General features: G+C 40.4%; 1 protein-coding gene across 3 annotated transcripts in view; it reads left to right on the plus strand.

The window, feature by feature from the left end:
* The window catches only part of LOC136863459 (myb-related protein A), a 289,002-nt gene that overhangs the window by 46,482 nt on the left and 216,444 nt on the right, over positions 1-26,076 (plus strand). For 2 of the 3 annotated variants that reach the window (XM_068226481.1, XM_068226483.1), the window contains exon 1: positions 783-913. The exons of the other annotated variant lie outside the window; for it this stretch is intronic. In XM_068226481.1, the coding sequence (XP_068082582.1) occupies positions 837-913 (77 nt within the window). In that variant the 5' untranslated portion in view covers positions 783-836. Of the gene's footprint in view, positions 1-782; positions 914-26,076 lie in introns of those variants that run through there. 3 annotated transcript variants of the gene reach the window in all.

Genomic DNA, 26,076 nt, shown 5'->3' on the forward strand with positions numbered 1-26,076 from the left:
TGTCGTGTTTTTATTTAATCTTTAATTCAGTTTAATGCTGTAGATGATCCGCTGGTGGCAGTGTAGTGTCATACCTGCTCAGCAGGAGGGCATACTAATATAGGGAAGAAGTAAGAGAGCAAGGACCTGTTTTCATTTTAGTAAGGATACGCCTGGAAAACTTCGAATAGTACAGTAGTGATCATCACTCATTGCACTGGTATGTGCATAGAACATCTAGTGGAACATTTTAGTTTAATGCAAATGCATCCAATCACAGATTTATTCTCTCGAAGTAAATAATGAACCATGTATGTAAAAGTAAGAATCATGTCTTGTTTGTACGCCTTTCAGTGAACCTGGCCACGCAAATTAAATTAATCTTGAGTTTAGACTGCAACCTCCCGAGTCTGTTCATCGCCCTGCTTAAATGTGCGATTAACTTGTAGGTGTCATTTTGGTGCATATTTTAAGAGAATTTATTTATTTATTTATTTATTTATTTATTTATTTAAATGCCGTCTTTGGGAACTTGTTTCCGGTTGTTAAAATTCAAGGTACTTTAAGTTAACTTGCGTGCTACTGTGTTGCCATCCTAGCTAGGTGACTGTACTTACGGTCGTCGCAGCTTGCAGCTTGGGTACTCCAGCCACGTCACGTCCTTTCACCCCTATGTGTGCACACCTGGTCGCTGCCTGGGTCTCTTCCCCTCATTTCCCCCCCAGTACATATGACGACATACTTCCTACCCTTATGTATAGCTAGAGTAGTGAACTGTTCAGTAGTGCACAGACCAGCCCGGCGGAACGGTGTTGTGTGCTGCAAACTTTCCCTCCCCCCATCCCCTCGCGTGAGAGATGGAGTGTGTGGGAACAGGACAGATGCCAACGTATGACTATTACTACTCACCAGCCGGCACAGAGCATAGAGAGGTGTAAGTACAAGTGTACTGCGATGAGTGTTTACATAGATGAGAGTTAATGGTAAGGTTTATGTTTTTTGACAGTCGAATTGAAAACGACCACTAAGTGAACTCTTTTTCTGCTTTTGATGAATGCCTGTTTGTTTTGAACTCCTGTTATCTAAGATTTTTTAATTAGGTTGCGTTTACTCAGTAGCTTGAGATCCTGTTCTTATCTGCTAGGGGATATTTATAGGAATTTGCATGGGATGAAACACAATTGTTCTCATTTAACTGTGCTATCTCCATTTGATGACTTCCAATTATTTGGACAAGCGTGTGCTAAGCGGTGGTATGTCGTGAATCATACTGTCATGTCATGTTGTTGTGGACCTGAATTGAATTCTGCAGTTCTCGGGAGTATTTGTTGTTTTTCATTTTAACCAAAGGAATTTGAACGCCGGTGCGTTTCATAGTTGTTTCAGTGTTCCTAGTAATAATAATAATAATAATAATAATAATAATAATGGTGTGTAGCTTCCGGAGAGGCCTGGTGCAGGTATTTCGAGATGACGGCCTGCGCGCCTGTGAGCACGGGGTCCAGCTTAAGGTGAATTCTAATGCTGGAGGCGGCACAAACACCCAGCCGCCGAGTCGGGGAAATTAACCATCGACCGAGCGAGTTCGCCGTGCGATTAGGGTCGCACAGCTGTGAGCTTGAATTCGGGAGATAGTGGGTACGAACCCTACTGTCGGTAGCCCTGAAGGTGGTTTTCCGTGGTTTCCCATTTTACACCGGGCAGATTTTGGGATTGTACTTTAAGGACACGGCCGCTTCCTTCCCACTCCTAGCTCTTAAGACTTATCTGTGCCGGTGCGACGTAAAGCAAATTTTAAAAAGAACCAATGAAAGTTCCCTGTCGGTAATTGAGCCCGGGACCTCTTGCGCCAAAGGCCAGCTTGCTAACGATTTATCCTTGTAGCCGGACAGTTTTCTTCGTAGAAGGGCGTACTTAGCTTAACTATGCTCGGAGTCTCGGTGTAGACAGTGTTCATGCAACGTTTACTAGTGACTCACTCTCGACTTTCCAGCTGGTGAAAAGCTATAGAGTGGGAGGTTGAAGTCATCTCAGTACAGCAGTTACGTCATGTTTTAGCAAACAAGTAGGGTTTTGGCGCGAGATGTAGCAGAGGACAACAGGCAAGACCTTCAGCCCACGCTGTGCTGAATGATTCTCGATTTTACCAAGTCTCCATAGCAAACATTTTATAAGATTTGTCATCGCGTGTAGACTACTACTGACACCTGAATTCGTATTTGGTACTATATTTGTCACGAAAGAATTAACTATTTAATGTGAACTATCAATGATAGCGTCGTGATCAAGGGAATCGTGTTTAATTCAGCAGTAGGACTAAGAGGCCTGTTGTTTAATCACGAATCCTTTATCCACCTGGTTTTCAATTTAGTACCGTCTACTAAGCAGTCTCATTCTTGTAATATTTGTGTTGGGAAAGCTTGTAATGGGTACTGCCGATCTCTGCAGCTGTGTGGATAAATATATCGTTTTCATTTATGTTGCGATTTACTTCGAATAATGACAGTTTCTTTCCTGTATTTCATGCGTTGTGCTTTATTTACGATGGAATCCAGTGCTGAAAATGGGTAGTGTGAGAAATAATTTAGCACATTTGCATAATATTAATTTGTCAGTAACCGGGCGAGTTGGCCGTGCGGTTAGGGGCGCGCAGCTGTGAGCTTGCATCCGAGATATAGTGGGTTGGAACCTCACTGTGGGCAGACCTGAAGATTTTTTCCGTTGTTTCCCATTTTCACACCAGGCAAATGCTGGGGCTGTACCTTTATTAAGGCCACGGCCGCTTCCTTCCCATTCCTAGCCCTTTGCTACCCCTTCATTGTCATAAGACCTATCTGTGTCGATGCGACGTAAAACAAATTGCAAAAAACAAGGTCATTGATCTCATTTTTGTAATCGGGCGTTTCGATTTCGTTCGATCCTGAGTTTATACGACGTTGGACTACTAGCGAAAAAAAATATATAACATTAAGCTTGGTGTTCGTACTCACGTTTGTTGGTGGAAATAATCTAGTGCAATGATGCGAAGGCGCCCCTGATGTTGATACGGGTTGTGCCTGGAGGAAATATGAGGAAATGAAATGGCGTATGGCTTTTAGTGCCGGGAGTGTCAGAGGACAAATACGAGGAAAACGTGAGCACTCAGGTACGTCAGTTTTCATTATTGCGCGGGCACTAAAAAGAGGGACCAAATTGGAGGACTTGGAAGTGACCCCACCGCGCCCTAGAATGAAAGTCCACCGTGCACATTGACTGCGTGATTTGGGGCGTGTGGCTGTTTGCTTTCGGGAGATTTTGGGTTCTGGTCCCACTGTCGACCGTCCTGAAGATGGTTTTCTATGGTTTCTCATTTTCATACCAGGCAGATACTGGGTGGCGGTCTGTTCCTCAAGGCCTCGGTCGCTTCCTTCAGAGTTCTAGCTTCGTCCTATCTTGTCATAGGATCTGAGTCGGTGTTACGCAAAACCAGCAGAAAACGATTCATATCCCCAGTCTTACGCTAGCTTATTGAACAAGTGGGTTTTAATTGTCGTTTTTCATGACAGATCGAGTGATCTTAGTTGATAAGGTTATGTTGAGGAAATCGTGAAATAAGCCCTTGCTTTTAATTTTAAAATGTTCAATAGAACAATACCGAGTTAACTTTGACATACCTGAATACTTATTGCTCTACGTAAGATGTGCCGCTACTCCCCCATCCCTCCCCGATAAAAGTCCCCGACCTAGCCAGGAATCGAAGCTGAGGCTTAGAATTGAAATATATTTGCCGGCTGTGTACCGCACTTAGATACTGCTTACAGTCTTCAAGGTTGTGGGATCAATTTCCTGCACATACGATTGACATTTTGGAGTGCGTAAATGCAAGAGATACGTCCGTACTGTAGATTAATTGGCACACTAATGGCTATATTATAGCGGCTTCAGAGAAAATCTCACCCCTCTATTTCCTTTGTAGATTGCATTTAGTAACAGTTATTTCAGAATTTTTCTGATTAGTATTGTGTGCTAAACAACCTGGCAACCAAATAATGTCGTAAAATGTAACAAAATTCGCATCAAGTAGTAGACAATGGTACAAATGACTTGTCATCTTCGAATTCGGGGCCACTACGTCGTAGTTCCCGATGAATGCAGGTACCGGTACGTCATATAATCGAAACTACTAATATTGTTCTACGGTTATAACGCGGAAGTAGAAAGTGGATGATCTCGGATTCAAACCCCGCTAGAGTCTTTTTAGGTTTGCGTAACATATCATTCCCTATTTTGAAACGGGGAGCATCTATTGTAACGAAGGACAATGTTACTGTTATGAATGAATGTTGGAATACTGATTTTTATAACGTTGGAGATTTATAAACTGATACGAACGCTTATTTAGACACGAAAAGGTATAGTACATATGTGACATACTATCTGCTAGTAACAAACACGAGATTAATCTGCATGTTGACTGCGATAGTTTGCACATGTTGCTGCGAAACGTACACGCAGGTGCAGGGGATCAGTATGCTCCATAGCGCGTCGCGATAAAATGGAATTCCAATCTGGTCGGCGTTGGTTAATGTTTTATTTGGGTCGTCATTACATAAGCTGGTTTGACGCAGCCCTCCGTGTTAACCTTTTCGTTTCTACGTAACTACTGCATCCTACATCTGTTCTAATCTGTTTCTCATATTAATACCTTTGTCCACCCCTGCAGTTCTTACAACCTACACTTTCCTCAAAAACCAACTGAACAAGACCTGGGTGTCTTAAGGTGTCTCCTATCATTCTCTCTCTTCTGGTCACCACATCGTTCTCTTCTCCCCAATTTAATTCAGTATCTCTTCATTCGTAATTCTTTGCACACACTATTGCAGCAAGACATAATGTACGAAGAGACATAGCAGATGTAATTCAACTATTTATTGGTAAGTTACATCTTTGGCCAGAAACTTACAGGTTTTATTTTCCTATTGTTTAAAGCGAGCGTTCAATTGGTAAGCTAGTCTTCCCTCATTTGCAGAAACATTACATGCAGTGAAAATAATAGTGGATCCGGACAAAAGGGCCCGATTGCTTAGTCAGGAGGCTGTTGACCAATTTTTAAACACGTTACCAGACTTCGAGTGAGGAAGATAATTTGGACCTGGACAGTGGACACATGACGGCATGCGATGAACATGTAGATGTGGCTGAAGTGGACGAAAGTTTCACTACTGTGGATAGCGGTAGTGAATGTCACTCAAAAAAGATACAACACTACGGAACGAAATGATCTGTCACAAACGTGCATATTGCAAGAGTGGGCATTGACAGAAAGTTGACGGTATGTATCTCATACCTTCCATATTTCGGCATCTCGGTCGTGGCTTGTACAATAATTTGAAGCGAAATACCGAATCTGACAGCGGAAAGTGGCATTGTGTTTCCAGCAGTGACAGTATTTCTTAACGGCACATTGAAAGCTGCAGGCATTTTTCAAAAGCAGATGTCACAATTCCGAAGTTCAATCCAGACTATGTTATCAATACAGATAAACACTGTCGGTGTACATTGGGGACAGGAATAAAGTTACGCATTCGTACACGCCCGAATGTGTCGTTACTCTTTGTGGCCGTTTGTTACCTGAGGTTTTTTATATTTTAATGCAATTTGCTTAATGTCTCACCGACACAGATAAGTCTTACAGCGATAATGGGATAGGGAAGGGCTAGGAGCGAGAAGGAAGCGACCGTGGCCTTAATTAAGGTGTGCCTGGTGTGAAAATGTGAAACTACGGAAAACAATCTTCAAGGCTGCCGACAGTGGGGTTCGAACCATTATCTCCCGAATGTAAGCTGATAGCCACGTGACGCAAACCGCGCAGCCACTTGCTCGGTGAAGGTATTCTTACGCATGCAGGAAACGGCAGTCCTCGTGTCTGTGAAAAAATGAGAGGATTTTAGGGATAATGAAAGGATACAACAGCCAAAGCTATTTTCCGCTCATATTTGCAAACTTTGTATAAAACCATATGAATCAGTAAGTTTCTGGCCCGCCTGGTGGTCATGATCGTTAGGGCGTTAAGTCTACGTGGTCTGACGCCTTGGTTACCCGGTTCGAGTCCTGTTGGTCGAAACGAAGTTTACGACCGGAGTGATGCCTGGCAGGGTAGAGGAGGTTGTATATAATTCCTAATCGATAGATTGCGTGCCAAAAGTGCGGATTTAATTCCAAACCTCTTCGCAGTGTTCATGTGAAGTGAGTGCATATGCTGCTGTTGATGGGGATTCGTCCGTCGGATGGAGACGTTAAGCATTGAACAGACCCCTTGGTGCTCTTCGACTGGAGTAGGCTACTTCTTCTTACTATCATGTCACACAATTTATTTAATATCATTAATTCCTCTGGTAAGGTTGGCGTCAGGAAGGGCATCCGGACGTAAAACATGCTACGAAGTTTCATATCACTTCATACCAGACCCCGTAGAGTAACGGGACAAGGAATACGTTTTCTCTTTGCATCGCCTGAGTTCACGAAGATGATTAAATATGCATTGTTCGCATCCAAGTTGGTGGATAACCGAAATACCTTAAATTTTCGTGATGTTAGTTTCCCTGAAGCCTTAAGCAAAGTGAGGTATGCATGCGAACATGAGTAATTTTTCAGATGTTCGTGGTGTCGAATATTTTTTTGTTTTTGTTTTGTGTGTTTCTAAGATTCAAATCATCGAGCAATATGCGCTAGAGATCGCAGTTAACATGCAGATTAATCTCCTGGGCCCTATTTCATAAAAGTTACAATTTTACAGGTGACAGGAAGTTGTCGGAGAGGTTTACATTTTTACAATTTTGTGTTTCATAAAAACTTACTAGTTTAAGGTTTTGCAGGTTTTTACGACAATTTTACAAATGTGTGTTTCATAATGCTTTTGAACTGATGAAAAAACTGACGTATTTGTCAAATTGTAGGCTGCGCATAGTGTTACAAAACATATGTAATTAGTTTTTGACATATTTACAAATTTATAGAATTGTCATTGTGGTGGCCTGTAATGTGCATATATTTAGGGAGTTTATTTTCGCAACGTTTTGTAATTTAAGATCACTTGTGGATAATGAACTATTCGTAACAACGGTAATAGCAGTAATGAAGAAATTGATGTGAGGCTACGCACAATTTCAGTGGCGTTGTAGTCAAAGATAAATTCCGTATTAGCAAGACATCAGCTGAATACATTATACAGTAAATCCTATAGGACAGCAATTGCAGTCACAAAGACAAAGGTTATTCATTCACACCTCAAGAGCAAATTTTGCTCTCTCTGCATTGGCTGTTTAATATCGTAATCTTACCAAAATTACTTGCCATTCTGAGTTAGGAACAAAATGTAGGTTACATTTCAGGCTTCGATTTTATTGCTTCGTAGTAAGTCGATCGTTTGTGCATCGCATTCAGTGATCGATATCACTCTTCACGGCCATTTAGAGCGAAATACACCGAGCTCGATAGCTGCAGTCGCTTAAGTGCGGCCAGTATCCAGTATTCGGGAGATAGTGGGTTCGAACCCCACTGTCGGCAGCCCTGAAGATTGTTTTCCGTGGTTTCCCATTTTCACACCAGGCAAATGCTGGGGCTGTACCTTAAGGCCACGGTCGATTCATTTCCATTCCTATCACTTTCCTATCCCATCGTCGCCATAAGCCCTATCTGTGTCGGTGCGACGTAAAACAAGTTGTAAAAAAAAGAGCGAAATACAGTAAACTTGTGGAGTTTATGAAACAAGTTCTACAAGTTACAATATTTATCCTGTCACACAAGAGAAACTAGTAGCATTTACGAAACAGAAAATTGTTATTACATATTAACAAAATTGTTGCACCTGTCAAGTTTTATAAAATAGGGCCCTGTCTGTTACTGGCAAACTGAAATGATGGTATGTAGCAAATGTGCAGTACCTTGATAATTAACTCCTCTAGAAATAATAGTTTGTATCATTTTATAAATCTCCCACGTTACGTACATCAGTATTCTGGCATTAACGACAGTGCAGATATTTCGTTATAATAGACGTACCCAGTGGCGGCCCAGCGGTGTAGGGGTAGCGTGCCTGCCTCTCACTCGGAGGCCCCGGGTTCGATTCCCGGCAAGGTCAGGCATCTTTACTGCATCTGAGGGCTGGTTCGAGGTCCACTCAGCCTACGTGATTACAATTGAGGAACTATCTCATGGTGAGATGGCGGCCCCGGTCTGGAAAGCCAAGAATAACGGCCGAGAGGATCCGTCGTGCTGACCACACGACACATCGTAATCTGCAGGCCCTCGAGTTGAGCAGCGGTCGCTTGGTAGGCCATGGCTCTTCAGGGCTGATGTGCCATGGGGTTTGGTTTTTAGATGTGCTCAGTTTCAAATTGAGTGCATGTTATGTTACATAAACCTAAAACAACTCTAGCGGGATTTGAACCCGGGATCCTTCACTTTCTAGTTCCGTGTCTTAACCATAAAGCAATATGCGTTATGGTCACAGATTATATGACCTTTGTTCCATGAGGTACTGGCCCCGATTTCCAAGGTAACGTGTCATTTGGAACCATTGTCACTTTTTTTTTTGCTAATGGTGTAAATGTTTTCGCTGACGGAAGGATGGGATAGTTCCAGGATTGGGAAGGTAGCGGCCGTGGCCCCAGTAGTTGTCTGTTACTTGATACCAATTTTGTTATATTTCATATGTATAGTATTTGTTGGGTACCTCTTCTTAGTGTACTTACCTGAATTGCCTTATGATCACACCCGAAATAGATTTTATCTCGAACCTTTTTGAGTTTTAAATCCACATACCAAATTGCCCATCGTGTACATACCTGCCAACTTTCCCGATTTAGGCGTGAGACTCCCGATTTTCGACATTGTTTCCCGCCTCCCGATTATTCTATTATTTCTCCCGATTGTAGCTTATTTTTTGTTGAACTAGAAAACATCTTTTTTCAAATCCCGCCATTTCAGCATTGTACGCAAGTGGCCGGAAGTCCTTCGCTCATTGCCGCTTTCAAATTAAATATCGACGTTTATTAATACGAAAAATGTGCGCGAATGTGCGATGTTTATTGAAACCTGAATATCACGACACGTATTTCGATCGTCAATCTGTCGTTGTCACGTGCTACGTTCGTGTTCGTTCACATCAGTCTAGTCGATTTTAGAGACTAGTCGCTAGGTTTGAAGTTTTTTAATAAATTAGTGACAGAATTTCAAAGATAGCGGCTAGTGACTTTTCTGGAGATTTTAGGAGCCATTCGGAGACAATTCTGGCGAATTTATATTTATTACTATAAAAAACAGTATTGAGATTCGCATAATCGCGCGGGCGCGTAATGCAATATATTCTATGCACTTGCTAAATAATGGCATCTACAGTAAATGCATGACCGATTCACACATGTGGAGCATGAGTTCATACTATTTTCGGAAGAATTATCAGAGACCGAACATTCACTCGCATACTTTCTGTGAGGGACTAGAGATGTGTAATTTTCAACCTTGTAGCGTCGTATAGCAACAGTCGTGTTTTCAGACAATAAGTATTATAATATACCATAGTACTCCTGTATTTCAGTTTTCAGCAATTGTATCTCCTGATTCCTCCCGATTTTTCCTGATTGTCATATCCAAATCTACTGATTTTTGGTTTTGCAAAGTTGGCAGGTATGCGTGTATGTGATATGGACGAGTAGGATGTTCGTAGTTAATGAAATGTTCAAAGTACTGACCTTCCATATGCTTTTCGTTAATTAATGAACAATCTTGTTCCATTTTCATGGCCTTGGTCGTCCATTCCTATCCTAAAACAAAATCATAACCAACCCCCATGGCGCAACAGCCCCGAATGGCCATAGCCCCAGTTAATAATAAACATGCACGCCTGAATGGACATCACGCTCTCACCTTCCCTTCCCAACCGAGCGACTGTCAACGTACAGTGGGTAAAATATGTGTTCATACACTGCATGTGCGGCTTGTCACAAGTCTTTAATGAAAACACAAACACTTCATGCCCTAGTACATGAATTATATTTCTTAATGAAGTGTGAAGAACCACCTATGGATAGAAATTATGCAGGCTTTAAAACAAAACAAGACGAATATAATTTTCTGTCCGCAGAATTAATATTCATACATGTTGAAACGCTGTCCTGAAACACACACAGTTTTACAATCGGTACTTCGTATGCATTCCCTGGGCATCTATAACTGCATTCGTGACATGGAAGCTTACAAGGTTTGATGTGATTTCGGCATCAACTTTTGACCGTTTCTTCTTCACATGATCGATGACGTTTTCTTTTGACGAGCATTTCCATTTATTTACTCTCTTTTTCAATAATGCCCACAGGATTTATTATGGGATTGAGGTCTGGGGACTGTGGAAGCATTGGAAGTTACTCGCTAACATTATACAGCAGCCATTTTTTTGTAATACGAGCAGAATGCTTCAGATCGTTGTCTTGTTGAAAAACAAACGAGTCCTCAAGATTGAATTTCGCAACACCGGCCAGCAAATTATCACGAAGTATGTTCACATATGCTGTGGCAGCAGTCAGATCTACTACCCCAGTGTCATGCATCCTCACACCATGACATGACCTCTGCCATTCTTGAAGTTGGTACAGTGTCCTTGGGGTCAAATTCTTGAGTTGGTTTACGCCACACTTACCTTCCCCCATCAGATCCAAAAAGGTTGAACTTCCTCTCTTCCAGTATTCCGTGTGTTTGTTGATATATGCGCGAGCAAACTGCAGTTTTGTCACCCTATTGCGCTGGTGCATGAATGGTTCTTTTCTTGTCACTCTGCCTTTTAAGCCAGCTTCGTAAATGTATTTCCTTATTGTTTGAGGTGTTACTTCCTTGCCTGTTGCTGTTGCGAAGTCTTAGCAAGCATTCGGGCGCTCACGCCCGCGTTCTTGCGCGCTTGTATTACATACCGCGACTCTGGGTTCGTAGAGCTCTAGGATGTACAGACCTTTCGCATATTCGCAGTAGATCTTGTTCGTTTCTATTTGTTCATAACATACTGGACAGCAGCATGCGATTTTTTCATTTTTTAGCAGTTTTTCGGTAACGGAAGTCCCTCTTACCATAAGGAAATTATTTCTTTCTTTACAACAGTCTTTAAATCACCTGATCGACATCCGTTCCTGTCCACTATTAGTTCCGGGACTAATACTCACTGTTTTAGTGGATACACGATGAATGATTTGTTTTACCCGCAGTCGGGTGGCATTTACTTACCATACATGACTATGATCTGATTGTATGAGAATTGTGTGCCGTTAAACAATACTTTGTTATAAATCAAGGAATGTAGTGCGTACGCTTTCTGTACGTCACAGTTAATTACGTCAAATTATAGTGCATCTGTAGTGTTAGTATAAATCGCTTACTGATAATTACCGTTTGAAACCATACATATATGAATACTTATTTTACCCACTGTATCATTTGTAGCAATGTCTGGAGGGCGCATTTACTGGTATTCATACAAAGTAAGAAATGTATCTTTTGTGTAAAGGAAGAACCTAGTCTCACTTACGCTCATTTAAAGACCAGACCTCTCACAAGTTCAGATTCACCTTGCTTGAATGAAGAATGTAAAATTAGTAATGCTCTTGTTGCGTAATACTAAATGTGAACATAACTCGTACGGATTAGATGCGTCATTTTGATATAAGTTTCAGTAGAATTTACTTTGTAAATATGCCGCCAACTTCACAGTAGGACTGAAGGGCTGCACCATTCGTGACTCTACCTAAGGGGGGTGTGATACTGTCACATTCACCCCAGGAAAATACTGGGGCAATACAGATTTTCAGTCTCAGGGCACCTAGATCTATCATAGATCACGAAATAGAGGTAATCTCAGCTTCTGTATTCACGTCAGCAAATGAGTCTGATAAGCAAATATGTCTCAAATATCTAAAAGCAAACCATCACCGCTCTTGCACATGTTATCAGGCATAATTCGAACCGGAATGGCTTTTTTCGTGCAGGCATGCCCCTCCACATATTCACTGTCAGTGCCTAATTGTAAAAATAGATTGGGTATAACGACCTTAATTATCCATCTGGATATAGTTGAAAATATTTTTTTTGATGGAGTCTGTTGTTGTTCTTCTTACTACCCTCTCTCCTGCATGATATTTTTTAAAAATTCCTGTTTAGGCAAGTCACGTAGATTAACTACAGGCAAGGTGTCTGTCCAGGGAAGAGGTGAGATGTGAAAAGGAAGTGGATAGCGTAACTGATTTGTCCTGGGTCCCTTTCTCACGCCATTTGGGCGCAGTTACGTTGTATTATGCTACTTAATGTTTCGAGAAACATCTTCCACTTTAGGAATGGGTTCCTTGAAGTGTACTTAGGCATCATTCTTGCACTTACGCGATATGTATTACATTTGTACTATCCCATGGAACAGATTATATACGCTCTAGTCGCGAAAGGTCAAGTTACATTTCCATGGCTTCTAAATATACGCTGTAGAATACTAACATTCATCCTATGTGGTTGGTGACCTCTGTTCGGTCTATAGGCATTCATTTGTAGGTGAAGTTTCCATGGTGATGCAGTAACAACATACTTACGTAATTTTCTTTCATACGGATATCAACCTTGATCTTAATTTCTCATGCAGGATTCTCGGTTGTTAAAAGGAATACGTTATGGTGTATGTTGAAAAACATGGAGACAACTTGCATGTTGAATTAACTCGATGGGTCGCGAATTACCGGCAGCCCATATGATTTGTTTGGCAGTTTAAGTATAAACTTTGCACATTATTATTTTGAAAGGTTGTGTACAAAGTACATATAACTCCTTGAACTTTTAAGTTGGAACTTGTAACCTGTGATTAGAGCGCTTATATAAGAACATTTTGTTCGGGTTATCAGTCTGTAGACTGGTTTGATGCAGATCCTCTTGCCACCCTATCCTGTGCTAACCTTTTTCATTTCTACGTAACTATTACATCTCTAAATTGTTTGTCATATTCATGCCTTGGTCTACTACCGTTCTTACCGCCTACACCTCCCTCAAAAACTAACTGCAAAAGTCGTCGGTGTCTTAAGGTGTGTTATGTCATTCTATTATCTTCTTTTCGTAGAATTTTGTTAACTCTGTTTTCCTCTCACCAATTCGATTCAGTATCTCATCATTTGTGATTCTGTCTACTCATCTGAACATCAGCATCCTTCTGTAACACCACATTTCAAACGCTTTTATACTTTCTGTGTTGGTTATTGTCCATGTTTCACTTCCACACAATGCCACGCTCCATACGGAAGTCTTCACAAAACCGAGCTCGATAGCTGCAGTCGCTTAAGTGCGGCCAGTGTCCTGTATTCGGGAGATAGTGGGTTCGAACCCCACTGTCGGCAGCCCTGAAGATGGTTTTCTGTGGTTTCCCATTTTCACACCAGGCAAATGCTGCGGCTGTACCTTAATTACGGCCACAGCTGCTTCCTTCTCACTCCTAGCCCCTTCCTCTCCCATCGTCGCCATAAGACCTATCTGTGTCGGTGCGACGTAAAGCAACTTGAAAAAAAAAAAAAAAAAAAAAAAAAAAAAAAAAAGTCTTCACAAACATCTAATTTCTATATCAATGTTTGAAGTGAGCATTTTCCTTTTCTTAAGAAGGGTCTTCCTTGCTTGTGCTAGTCTACATTTTATGTCGTCCTTCTGCCATCCACAGTTGTTCTACTACCCAATTAACAATAATATTTTACTTCCTAATCTAATGGTTTCTGCATCACCTGACTTCGACTGCACTCCATTACTTTTGTTTTGGATGTATTTTCATCTTGTACTTCTCCTCCAAGACTGTGTCCTTTCCATTCAGCAATTTCTCCTTATCTTCTGCAGATTCAGATAAAATATCATCGGCAAATCTCGAGAGTTTTGAGTTCCTCTCCTTTGATTATGATGCCCTTTCCAAATTCCTGTTTGATTTCACAGTTTGCTTTATGTCGCACCGACGCATATGGGTCTAATAATGTTTTTGTTTTTACGTCCCACTAACTACTTTTTGTCGGTTTTCGGAGACGCCGAGGTGCCGGAATTTTGTCCCGCAGGAGTTCTTTTACGTGCTAGTAAGTCTATCGTCACGGGGCTGACGATTTGAGCACCTTCAAATACCAGCGGACTGAGCCAGGGTCGAACCTGCCAAGTTGAGGTCAAAAGTCCAGCGCCTCAACCGTCTGAGCAACTCAGCCCGGCACAGATAAGTCCTATGGCGACGATGAGATAGGAAAAGGCTAAGAATCGGAAGAAAGTGGCCGTGGCCTTATTTAAGGTACAGCCCCAGCATTTGCCTGGTGTGAAAATGGGAAACAACGGAAAACCATATTCAGGGCTGCCGACAGTGGTGTTCGAACCCACTATCTCCCGAATGCAAGCTCACAGCTGTGCGCCCCTCACCGCACGGCCATCTCTCTCGGTCCTCTTTGATTTCCTTTACCGTTGGTTCGATATAAATATTGAAAAGAAGAGGGGACAAACTACCTCCTTGTTTCACTCCTTCGTGGATTGATGCTTTATTTTCATAGCCCTAGGTTTTTATCACTGCAGACTGATTATTGTTCAGATTATAGATAGTCTTCCTTTATTGGTATCTGTTCCCGATCACCTTGAAGGTCTCAAATAGCTTGATCCACTCAACATTACCGAATGTCCTTTCTAGATCTGCGAATGCCACATACGTGTACTCGTCCTCCTTAAGTCGATCGGCTTTAAGATCAGACGTAAATTCAGGATTGCCTCACGTCTTCCTACATTTCTTCTGGAGCCAAACTGATATTCTCCCAATTTAGCTTCAGCTTGTCTTTCCATTCTTCTGTAAATGATACGTGTTAAAATATTGCAGACATGATGTACTAATGGTGCGGCAGTTTTCACACTTATCAGCACCTGCTTTCTTGGGAATAGTTACATAACATTGTCTAAAGTCGGATGGCACATTTCCTGTACCATACATCTTGCACATTAAATGGAATAACCCCATCACTCCGGTTTCTCCTAATGCAGTCGAAATTCGTAAGGTGTATCACCCATTCCAGCTGCCTGTTCCTATTTAGGTCTCTAAAAGCTTTGTCGAATTCTGACCTCAAAATTGGGTCTCCCATTTCATCAACAGCCTCTTCTTGTTCTAGAACCATACCTATTTCTTCCTCTTAATACAATGGTTGAATATGTTAAATTAAAAAAATGTCTTGTTCCCATATAGGCTTGCCTGAAACTTCACCTTTCAAGATCCTCTCCGGAATTGTAATTGAAGAGAGTTCTGAAACAGGAAATCAAGCCATTGAAGGGTTGTTCATGGTATTCTCGACTCGGTGTAATGAACTTTCAACTCCACATAATGTCATTTCATATTATTTCCCTCCATCTCATACCACTGTTTGTTGCTACAATTGTTTTAAATTTCCTGAATGCTTGCCATACAGACACAATGTTTCCCCAGTCGATATTTTTGACCGTACTGTGTAATCACGAGTTGCATTTCTTCCCTTGGCTGTTCAACGGTTAATTGCATGGGACATACAGCAAGCAGACCTGAGATAGTTTGTAGTGTATGTTATTGTTTTAGCACAGTATTAGGATTTGGACATGTTTCAGGATATACCGTCTCGTGTGATGTTTTGTTTACTCTCCTGGGGCGTTGGTCCCCAATTTTGAGTGTTGTAGGATCCAAGAAACAGGACATTTCTGGACCCCGACTTTTCTCGGGATCATTTGTAGGCAATGGGACGTTAACACACAATATTTTCTTCCCAGTTGTGCTGCCGACCTTTTTGTGCGTGGTAGATTTTGATGCCGGTAAAATTTCTCACTGATGAAAGCATTTGTTTTTAATTACTAAAATGTTTAATTGAACAAAACTGTGTTTATATAATAAAATGCGATCTTCTAAATCTTCAAAGCTCAAACATACTACCGGTATATGTCGGATATTTATTTTTGTTAATAGCATTGGTTTGAACAGTGTTGTATTCTCTGCAAAATTGTTAATTTATACTTAATTTCACTTTCCCTAATTTATGATTTCATGATCTTGATACGGCAGTGGAAGGTGGAACTTGTTCCCTGGTTAGTGAGATTTGCACTCGGTGCTTGACTTGCCCCACACTGTTGGCAGCAGCTGGGCAAGCAGGTACCCTTGCTCCCAGGATGGGTGCGTATCGTGGGAAGTCCAGCCAGCCCTGTGAGAAGGGGAGCCTCCCCACTAGACGGATTAGTTTACGTCTATTATGTAACCTGCCTTGCATCAAGGTGCGGGGCAAATGCGTGCTTCGCTATTGAAGTCAGTCGGCACTGCATGATTCTCATAATATGCACCTCACCTCGTCATGCCAAAGTGTATTGGTTACTTGTATAATCCATTTATTTAGTTTCTTTATTTCCGGAAGATTGAAGAGTGGTGAGCAGCACGATTGTCCTAGGCTTGTTTTGTTTTTTCTTCTATAGGACCGTCTGATAATTATAAGCTTAGTTTCGCTCATACATACAAATTCGTTCCTTACTCTTTCAATATAGACCCAATACCCTCACCCTCCGGTCTGCTTTCACCGTCTGTAGTGCTCTTCGTTACATTGGCTTACTACTTAGTCTAACGTGTGCGTATAGTGATTTCCTCGACACTGTGGATGATAAGCCTTCTCCAGATAAGATTTATTTCGGGCATTTATCAGTTACTGAGCGTGCACTGAGACTTGCACACTTGACAGTCTGATAGTCTAACCGTATTGATATTTAGGTTCTTGTTGAAAAAAATTTCCAGTGATAGCATATTCTCCACGGTGCTCACAAACATGTCTTGAATACTGGTATTATATTTATACCTGTTCCACTCTTTTGGTACCTTTCTAAGTCGGATGATTTCGTCCAGTTAGGGGAACTTACTTTAATTCCACTCAGAGATTTAGGCTGTGCACCCGTTTTACATACTGTAGGCCTACGTCTTATTTCAGTAGTATTGGTCTAAAACTGCTTATTCCAGGTTTTTGGCTGTGTAATTTCCTCTTTATCTTCTGTCATGAATCTTTTATCCTGATTTTCTTTCCATTGGCTTACACAGTTAAGTTTCCACCTAAATTGAACTAGTTTTTCAAAATTGTCCTATCAAGTGTTTCCTTAGGTTTTACCTGATATGTAAATACTCTTTTCCGCTTCCTTCCAATTCTGAGATTATTTTTTCTTTACAAACGTGATTTCTTTTGAGGATGTCTATACTGCTGATCTGCTGGGCTGAGTGGCTCAGACGGTTGAGGCGCTGGCCTTCTGACCCCAACTTGGCAGGTTCGATCCTGGCTCAGTCCGTTGGTATTTGTAGGTGCTTAGATACGTCAGCCTCGTGTCGGTAGATTTACTGGCACGTAAAAGAACTCCTGCGGGTCAAAATTCCGGCACCTCGGCGTCTCCGAAAACCGAAAAAGTAGTTAGTGGTACGTAAAGCAAAACATTATTATTATTAATACTGCTGATCGGCATTTAACAGTGCTCAAATATGAGAGACCCACGTCATATTTTTTGCCACGTTAAAGGAAATCTTTTATGTCGAAAATCCATCAGTTTGGCGTATCATAATTACAACAGAATTGAAGGGACGTTAAATGTCTAGTAATAGTTATTCGCTCAGCTCCCCGCCCTGTAAATTTTCTCCACGCTGTTTTTATACGACCCTGTTCCATAATATTAGCTTCTCAGCCAGTCTGTATATATGAAAATGGCTGTTTACAGAAAATACGGTTGTTGGAGTCCCAAGTATTGTCTTGATTCGGTTAAAAGTTACGTTCGTAGCATTTGTTATGAATCGGAATCTCTGCGTTCAGTCTGAACTGGTACAATTACTTGTCTTCTGCTCTACCAACAGTCAGGTTGTATTCATTATGAGGCATACTTTTCATTTTTGCATATTCCTTAACCGCGTCCAAAATGCTCCATATCCGTAATAATTCTTGTTTGAGGCAGTTTTTCTTTCTTTTTCATGTAGCCTTCACTACAATCCTCCATGATATTTTCCTTCCAGTATCCTGACCTTCCTTCTCTATGTTCTTACCGAAACTCATTACGACGGAACGGATTTGTATGTGCTAAAAATTTGAAAATGTTTTTTTGTGTAGTAAAAATTAAAAATATTTATAAAATATATAACATTTCAAAAATATGTTGTTTCAATATTGCACATTTGTAAATACTTACGTAAAAAATTACTCACAAATGCCATTGAGGCAGTGGTGGATTAAAAGAGCTCACAATTGCAATGAAGTATGAAAACTTTTTCAATGTTTGCCATCACAAACGATGTCGTTTGTCTCGGAACAATGCATGATACCGAGAAAAGGACCGTTCAGTATCATAAGAAGACAGTCTTGCATATTTCATCGAAGGAATGTCACTACCAGCGTCGTCTTGCCCTTCCCAATCTTTGAAAATCTTACACGTAGTATGGAATCCACCGCATTTTTCAAACACACTTTAAAATTTGCTTAATGGCTTCCACTTCAGAACCTCTGAGTGAATTAATTTTTTTCCTCATTGTCGTGCATCTGTTTGTGCCATTTACCATGTTGGTTTGTCCGGCTCCTTGGCTAAATGGTTAGCGTGCTGGCCTTTGGTCACAGGGGTCCCGGGTTTGATTCCAGGCAGGTTCGGGAATTTTAACCATCATTGGTTAATTTCACTGGCACGGGGGATGGGTGTATGTGTTGTCTCCATCATCATTTCATCCTCATCACGACGCGCAGGTCGCCTACGCGTGTCAAATCAAAAGACCTGCACTTGGCGAGCCGAACATGTCCTCGGACATTTCCGGCACAAAAAGCCATATATACGCCATTTCATTTCAACATGTTGGTTGATGTTTCTAATTTTTTATGCAGGAAGGCGAAACTGAGTAAGTCCTGAGGAATTTTGATTGATGAAACGTCATCATTTAGTCCATCTATCACTGATTTAAAAATTCAAAATTGTTTTCTAACCACGTTTCCCAATGAGTAACAATGGGTCTAGGTGGAAGAGCAAGATCTGGAATTTTTGCTCTGAACAAATCAATTCTTGTTTGCGTTTTCAAAAAACATTTTTCCCCCGTTTGAAATCAATTTGTCAAGTGTCAGATACAGTATACGTATCTGCTCAAATACTCTGTGTAAACCATGCACTACAGAGGTTACGTATATCATGTTGGGGAAGCTCACAGAGAGGCAATCTGCTGCCTTCTTCGTATACGGAGCAGCATCCGTAATTTAGAGGCATGATGTTGAGGCAGTGGTGGATTAAGAGCTCTCTCTTGCAGTGAGTAAACGTTTTCCAAGTTTTCAATCTTAAAGCGATGTCGTTTGTCGCAGAACAATGCGCGCGCGCGCGATACTAGGAAGAGGACTGTTCATTATAACAAAAAAAATTCATACATGATCAAATTATTAAACATTATCAAATTTCACCCCATTCGGGCATAACTGCAGATATTCATTGAATAAGCGGGGCATTGTTACGTGATTCGATGCTGATATTTCTCTACATGTTAATAGGAAACACCTCTTGGAAACTGTTTCATTATTTTCTAGCACACCTACCGCAAAGTTTCCCACGTTCCTACTGCTAGAGTCTGGTGATTCTTTCATGCTTACCCATATATATATATTTATATATTTATTTATTTATTTTCACATTCTGTTCTGATCTTCGCTAGCATTTCTTCGTAACACGCAGGGAAATACTATTTTCGTAATGTTGATTTATTTGGTGTTTCAAATTTTGTGTACTTCATAAGAAAATTTCTAAGCTGTGGACTTGTTAACTTCTGTAAAGGAATAACACAAGAAAGAACAGTTTTGAATACATCTGCATACTATTCGAACATTTTGGAACTGCTGTATATGACCAGGAAGCCTAAAAGTACTTGTCTCGAGGTAGAACGTGAATCGGCTGTTTGTTTATTTCCTGCTAAATGCTGCAAGACTTGTAATCGCTGTTCCGCACTTACAGGTTTTTCATCTTATTGGCAGAATAGAATTTTGCAATTACTTGTGAAAATTCCACTAAATTCAGCAACGCATTGCCGCAAGCGAGAACATGTACTTGACTTCCCTTTCGACATTTTATCACCAATCACATTCACTATACACTTCAGTTGATATACCGGTGCTACATACACAGGGATTCACCCATAGACGAAGGAAGCCACTATGTGCGTTCAAGGTTAGTCACTGACAACGCAACAGTTTACAAAATTCGTTCGCATTGAGTTTTCATTAAAATGAAAAATACATGAAATATGTTTTTTAATTTAAAAATTAGAACAAAATAATTTGTTTTTTTAATTCAAAATATTTATTTAGATAAACATTTTTCAAACATATTTTTAGTTTAAATAAAATTTTATATATAGATTGGTTTCGGAATTCCTGTCGTTAGTCTTATAGCTATAAGCAAAAAAGATATTTATTTTACATAAAAATCCGTTCCCTCCTCATTACATATTTTGTGTATTTCTGTTCAGTTTTGTTGTTCTTACGTCGTTGTTCGCTCTGATATGCCGAGCTACAGTATGTGCAGAATAGAAATGTATCCTGAATTTTTATTATGTAATATTTCCTCAGTTTTTCGGCAGTGATATCATCGGCTGTTATCAGTGTCGTTACCACACAGCTATAGCGGTGTATAGCCATATGCTTCAGCAGTGTACTTGCTAAATGTAAACTCGTACAATTCGTGTTATACCTCCGTCTCTCCAAATTTACCCATTACCGCTTCATTCTCTCGATAAGTTCTCCGATTTCACCGTCTCTGTTCTGAAGATTGGGTTCAGTTGAGTTTCGCTAGTCTGTTTTTAATGAGATATTCCTTGCAGTCAGAAGTATACAGTTTTCTTTGCTGTATAAATACTTCGAAGCCGGAAGCACGTGTTCTAAATAATCATGCGGATCGTCCACGCTCGCTATGATGTCGATTTTGCTGTTGCTCCACGCTGCTGCTATTGCGCTACACTATGGTTACATTGTGTGGAAGGGCGGAGAGTTCATTAACCCAAGTATTAACGAAACTCTCGGGCATTCAGACAATTAGAGAACATGTAGTCTTCAGTGCTCATCGAAAGAGAATACTAGTCTAATCCCCTTAGGTCCGGTCGAGCTTGTCAAGTGTGGTAAGAAATATCGCCGTTTCAGATCTTTAATGATCATATAAATACAAGAAAAACTTGTCTTTTTGCGTCTTTCAAGGGTACCTCTCCCATTATTTGTACAAAACTGCATGAACTTGTTTTAAACTTCCGAGTACTTAAGTTTATCACTGGCGAGCCCTTCGTAATCCTACTGGAAAGAGAAAGCAAATACAGCACTGTTTTAAACAATAGTAAATACTTTCGCAGCATCCACAGGCATTGGACTTGCTCCGAATACTGAGGGCCGAATTCATAGACAGCACTTATAAGTGCTCCTTATAAGCCAGGTTTTATTTCATATTACCTACTTAAGTGTCCCACTTATTGCTATAAGTGGACCTCTCTCACACTCTCTCTCTCTCTCTCTCTCTCTCTCTCTCTCTCTCTTAGTGACTCACTTAAGTTGAAGCAAGATGGAGGATAATGATTTTGCTGAATATGTTGCATTTCACTCACAGAATGCTTTCCGTGCACACAGTAGAGATGAAAAATCCTGTCTAAATATGTGACCAACAATTTAAAGGTTTCTTTTATGTAAAGTGACAGTTATGAATATTCTTGTTCCTTTGATTGAGAGAGTGAACATAAACACCTAGAGGACTCCACTATCTCACCATTAATGAAGATATTGTTTTGGGATTTTATGCCACCTCTTAATTTCAGGTTATAATAATAATTATAATATTATTATTATTATTATTATTATTATTATTATTATTATTATTATTATTTCGCTCAGTTAATTGTAAACGTGTTACAAGTTATCAAGACTGTAGGCCTATAGAATAGTAAAGAACAATACTGACTTCTCCGAAAAATGAACGTGTTGCAGTATCGTCATTTATTTTAAGGCTGGTTTGTACTAATTATATCAGGTTAGTCAACCAATCGTTTGTCGAATTAGGCTATATCGGAAGTTTCTGAAATCGTGGCATCGCACATCAGAACATACTATTTGCATTTTATTGGGGAAGTAATTAGGCCTACTACAATGTAAGGGCTGTGGATATATTTGTCAGATCATTAGAAGCGTTGTAAGACTAGGTATTCTACATTTGGAGCCCTCCCTGGGTAGTGGACAACACTCCTCGTGGCTGGAACGCGGCCCACTAGTGTGCGGGGCTCAAATATTACTTAATACGTTTTCATAAAATAGCAAATTGTGCAGTGCGCGTGTTGTTTGGAGCCAAATACCACCAAAAATAGTTTGATTGAAAAATAGAGTTAGGCTCGATGTCAGTCATGTCCATTATTGTGGGCTGTGAAAGCATCGGTCTAAGTACAATTTAATCAGATAATACGGAACGTCAAATTGTTTGCCGTATTGTGACCTTCACAAGATGGTGACAAACTAGGTACTAGTGATTGAAATACAGTTAGGAATTACAGTCAACTTCAATACTAACCACAAAGGACCAAATAGTAATATTAAACCGAAGAGCCTGTTTTTAAACAAAACAAAAATAGGGAATAGGTATAATAGGTAGACACGGCGAAAGCTATTTCAGGAGCTTCCATATTATCATTGCTTTAAAACAGGTGGAAAGCCAGCCCCGCGGTGAGGGATAGAATGCCCGCCTTTTATCCTGAAGCCCTGGGTTAGATTCTCGGCCAGGTCAGGGATTTTTACCTCGATCTGAGGGCTGGTTCGAGGTCCACTCAGCCTACATAATTACAGTAGGGGAATTAACTGACAGTGACCGGTCTAGGAAGCCAAGAATAGCGGCCACGAGTATTTGTCGTGCCGACCGCACACACCACCTCGTAAACTGCAGGTCTTGGGACTTAGCAGCTGTTGCCTGGTAGGCCATGGCCCTTCGGGGCTGTTGCGCAATGGGGTTTGGTAAGACAGGCGGAAATTAGATTTTGCTCTGCCGTGTGCCAAAAGGACGACACATTACAGCATCCGTTAAGAAATGGAAGTAGACAATTATTTAAAAAATGTATGTTCGTATAATGTACATTCAGACATTTTACATTATATTTGGAAGTTTAGGACAGTGAAACAGTTTTTTTTTTTCTGTTTGTCACTGACTACATTACTGTAACGTTAAGGGAGATTCATATTATTCCATAATTAACCGCGTAGTTTTTATTATATCCGTCCTATCTGTTTAAGCACGTTTCCTTTATTAGAATGACTGGTGGAATACGGGACAATGATTTTTAAGCTTCATTCTCAGAATTTTGCGTTGTGGCGAGTTAAAAAGTATGACTACGGTGGCTGGGGCTCTGTCACCACCAGTAGCGTGGCTGTTCGTTGTACATCATTCATCGAGCACTTTTCGGATATATTTTCTTGACCGATATGTGCTATTCTCGCAGATGTACAAATCAGTTCAGTTTCACTACACAGTACCGCAGCATAATTGCGAAAATTTTGAGCACGGTAGATAGTGTAGTGAAACTAAAATTGACATTTCAGTTTTGCCATGTCTTTTCCTGTAAACTGTGTATTTGAATTTCTATTTTTAAATGTTATACTACTCACCAGAAGTATTAAACTGTGCCCCCTTTTTTATATATTTAATCAGTTCCACTGCAGTCAGCTGCTGATTGTCGTTCATATCACATGGTATGTGTATGCTAGATAGTGTCATCTTCGGGATTCGTATAGCAATGAACTGCTTCAGGTGTAGATTCTTCGTAGTTATGCACTGTACCTCGGTTGTCGTCTTGGTTCATGCTTCAAGACATTGTTGCCTCAGATTTTTGGGACATCATAATAATGAGTTTCGTGTATTCCGAGAATGTGAAATTGTCTCGTAATTTGTGCTCTGTAATATCTGTACTAGTGTGTGTAAACGATTGGAATATGGTGGGAAAGAAGCTTCCGTAGCCTATGTTAAATGCCGTAACAGTATTAGTCTGCAGTTTTAGTGGTTAGCTACTTTGAAGGTGGCCGATTGAGGGAATTCAATTGGGGTGTCTTATAATGTAAGACGTGTTACCTGAAGTTGAGTTCACCCCGTTTCCCCTTAAACCAGTCTTTAATGCGGGATAGAGCCAATAATCTAGCCTGGACCAACCGGCCGAGAAACTGGTATACCCATCTCTATGTAGCAGAGATCAGGGGCGCAAAAACCTTTGTCTAAATATTTTTCACGTGCTTTTTTCCGAATTCGAATTGCGTTAAAGGCATTAAAAATTTTCAATAATACAAGTCCCAGTGGTTCGATTTTTTAAACTATGTCTCCTACGTATAATCAGGAGTTTAATGCACGGTAAGCTTGTCCTATTTCGTTCTCTTTCTTTCTAATGGTGACAGTGATACATTCTTTCATGACTATTCTGTAGACCAGACCTTGTGAGTTCTCTTTATCTCCTATGCATTTCTATATCCAGGGTAAGGGCTCTTGCGTTTGGTCGTTTAGGACAGGGCTGTCAAACATACGGCCCGGGACATCAATCCAAATGGTTCGGAGCAAAATATGAAGTTTCTGTTAAGTTTGGCCCTAATTAGTTACAGATAATTGGAAGCAAATATACTGTAAATAAATCCCACAATATAATACCTCGTCTTTAGCAGGTGTTTGTTACAAATTATTCTGTTACAGAACATCTTTAGTTTCAGATAATTGAATGAAATCAACTCCCGTCTTCCATTCTAACTCTTGTGGATGGGGGTGTTAAAATGTATCCGTTGTATCCCTTGCCTGTCTTCAGGGGTTCAGCTTGGGGGAGCATGGATTGGCAACCACGTGTGTAGTCTTCACTTGTGCCAGGCTACTTTCATCTTTCCTGTCCGACCTTCCTTCCCCGACAGTAATAGGTTTGCGAAGCCTAGAAAGTCAGTTTTCACGTCCTTCGTAGCCCTTCCCTTTCTTTTCCAGATACCTTTTTTTTTCGAAGGATTGGACATGCTCAATTTTTCCATCTGGATTGTATGAAGAGAGGATGGTTGCCCAACAGTACTTCCTCTTAAAACAATAACCACCACTACACTTACACTCTACCATCGGAGGTATTACCGCACATTATTCAGTAGTTCACTCTAATACTTTCAATATGCGGTGGAATATATGTTTGCGGAGAGTTTTTCTCGTTCGTTATGTTGAACAAATTCAAATTAAGTCAATTTACAGATTAGTTTTTAAACATGTTAAGGCAGTTTTATCAAGCCAAGCCATTTCATGGTATTTTGAATCTGCGGTAGGCGAGAACTGTTACAAGACTTCCAGAATAAGATAATTATTTAACTCTACATGGCAGTGTAAACTTTTTAAATTTCTTACTGTGTCGATGTTTTTATATTTATGTTCTTAAAAATAATGGGGAATTTTACGGTACTGTTCTTTCTTATTTCACTCAACTTCTATCGAAATAAATACATACCATTAGGAAACTTTTTCATTGTATGTAAAACAGTTGTTTAGATACTTTATGTGGCTGCACTGTGCCATATGTGCGGGTCAATGCATCTATTGACTGGTTCTTGGATGGTATCGATTCTTTCACGGATGGCGTCGCATCTTTGAACAGTGGGCCCTGAACTGAGCATAATGTGTTCATAAAATAAAGAAATCCAACAAGGTATGAAATAAAATATTGTACATTTCACGGGAAAAAGTGTTTCACCTATTCGTTTCGAAACATCTCAATTCATGTGTAAAGACTCGTTTTCGACCTTCGTAAGGTAAATAATTTAAACGGTACTCTCGCATAGTTTAAGTATGTCCTTGTATTTTCTTCATTTAATGTATTATTTCGTACCACATTTCAGTTATATAAGGTTCTAATACAGGGTCTCTCATACAAACTAAGACCGAACCCACGGTGTTTGTACTCTGCGCTACGGCAGCTGCCTCAGCCGAATTTATGTCGTGCGCGGCCGCCCTGCTTTAAGAGTATAATATACAGTCTTGTATGAAATCTTATAAAAGATGCTGGAGGTGTCGTCCTTCCTGGGATATACAGGCATTGTA

Source organism: Anabrus simplex, chromosome 2 (assembly GCF_040414725.1).
Source record: "Anabrus simplex isolate iqAnaSimp1 chromosome 2, ASM4041472v1, whole genome shotgun sequence".
NCBI lineage: Eukaryota > Metazoa > Arthropoda > Insecta > Orthoptera > Tettigoniidae > Anabrus > Anabrus simplex.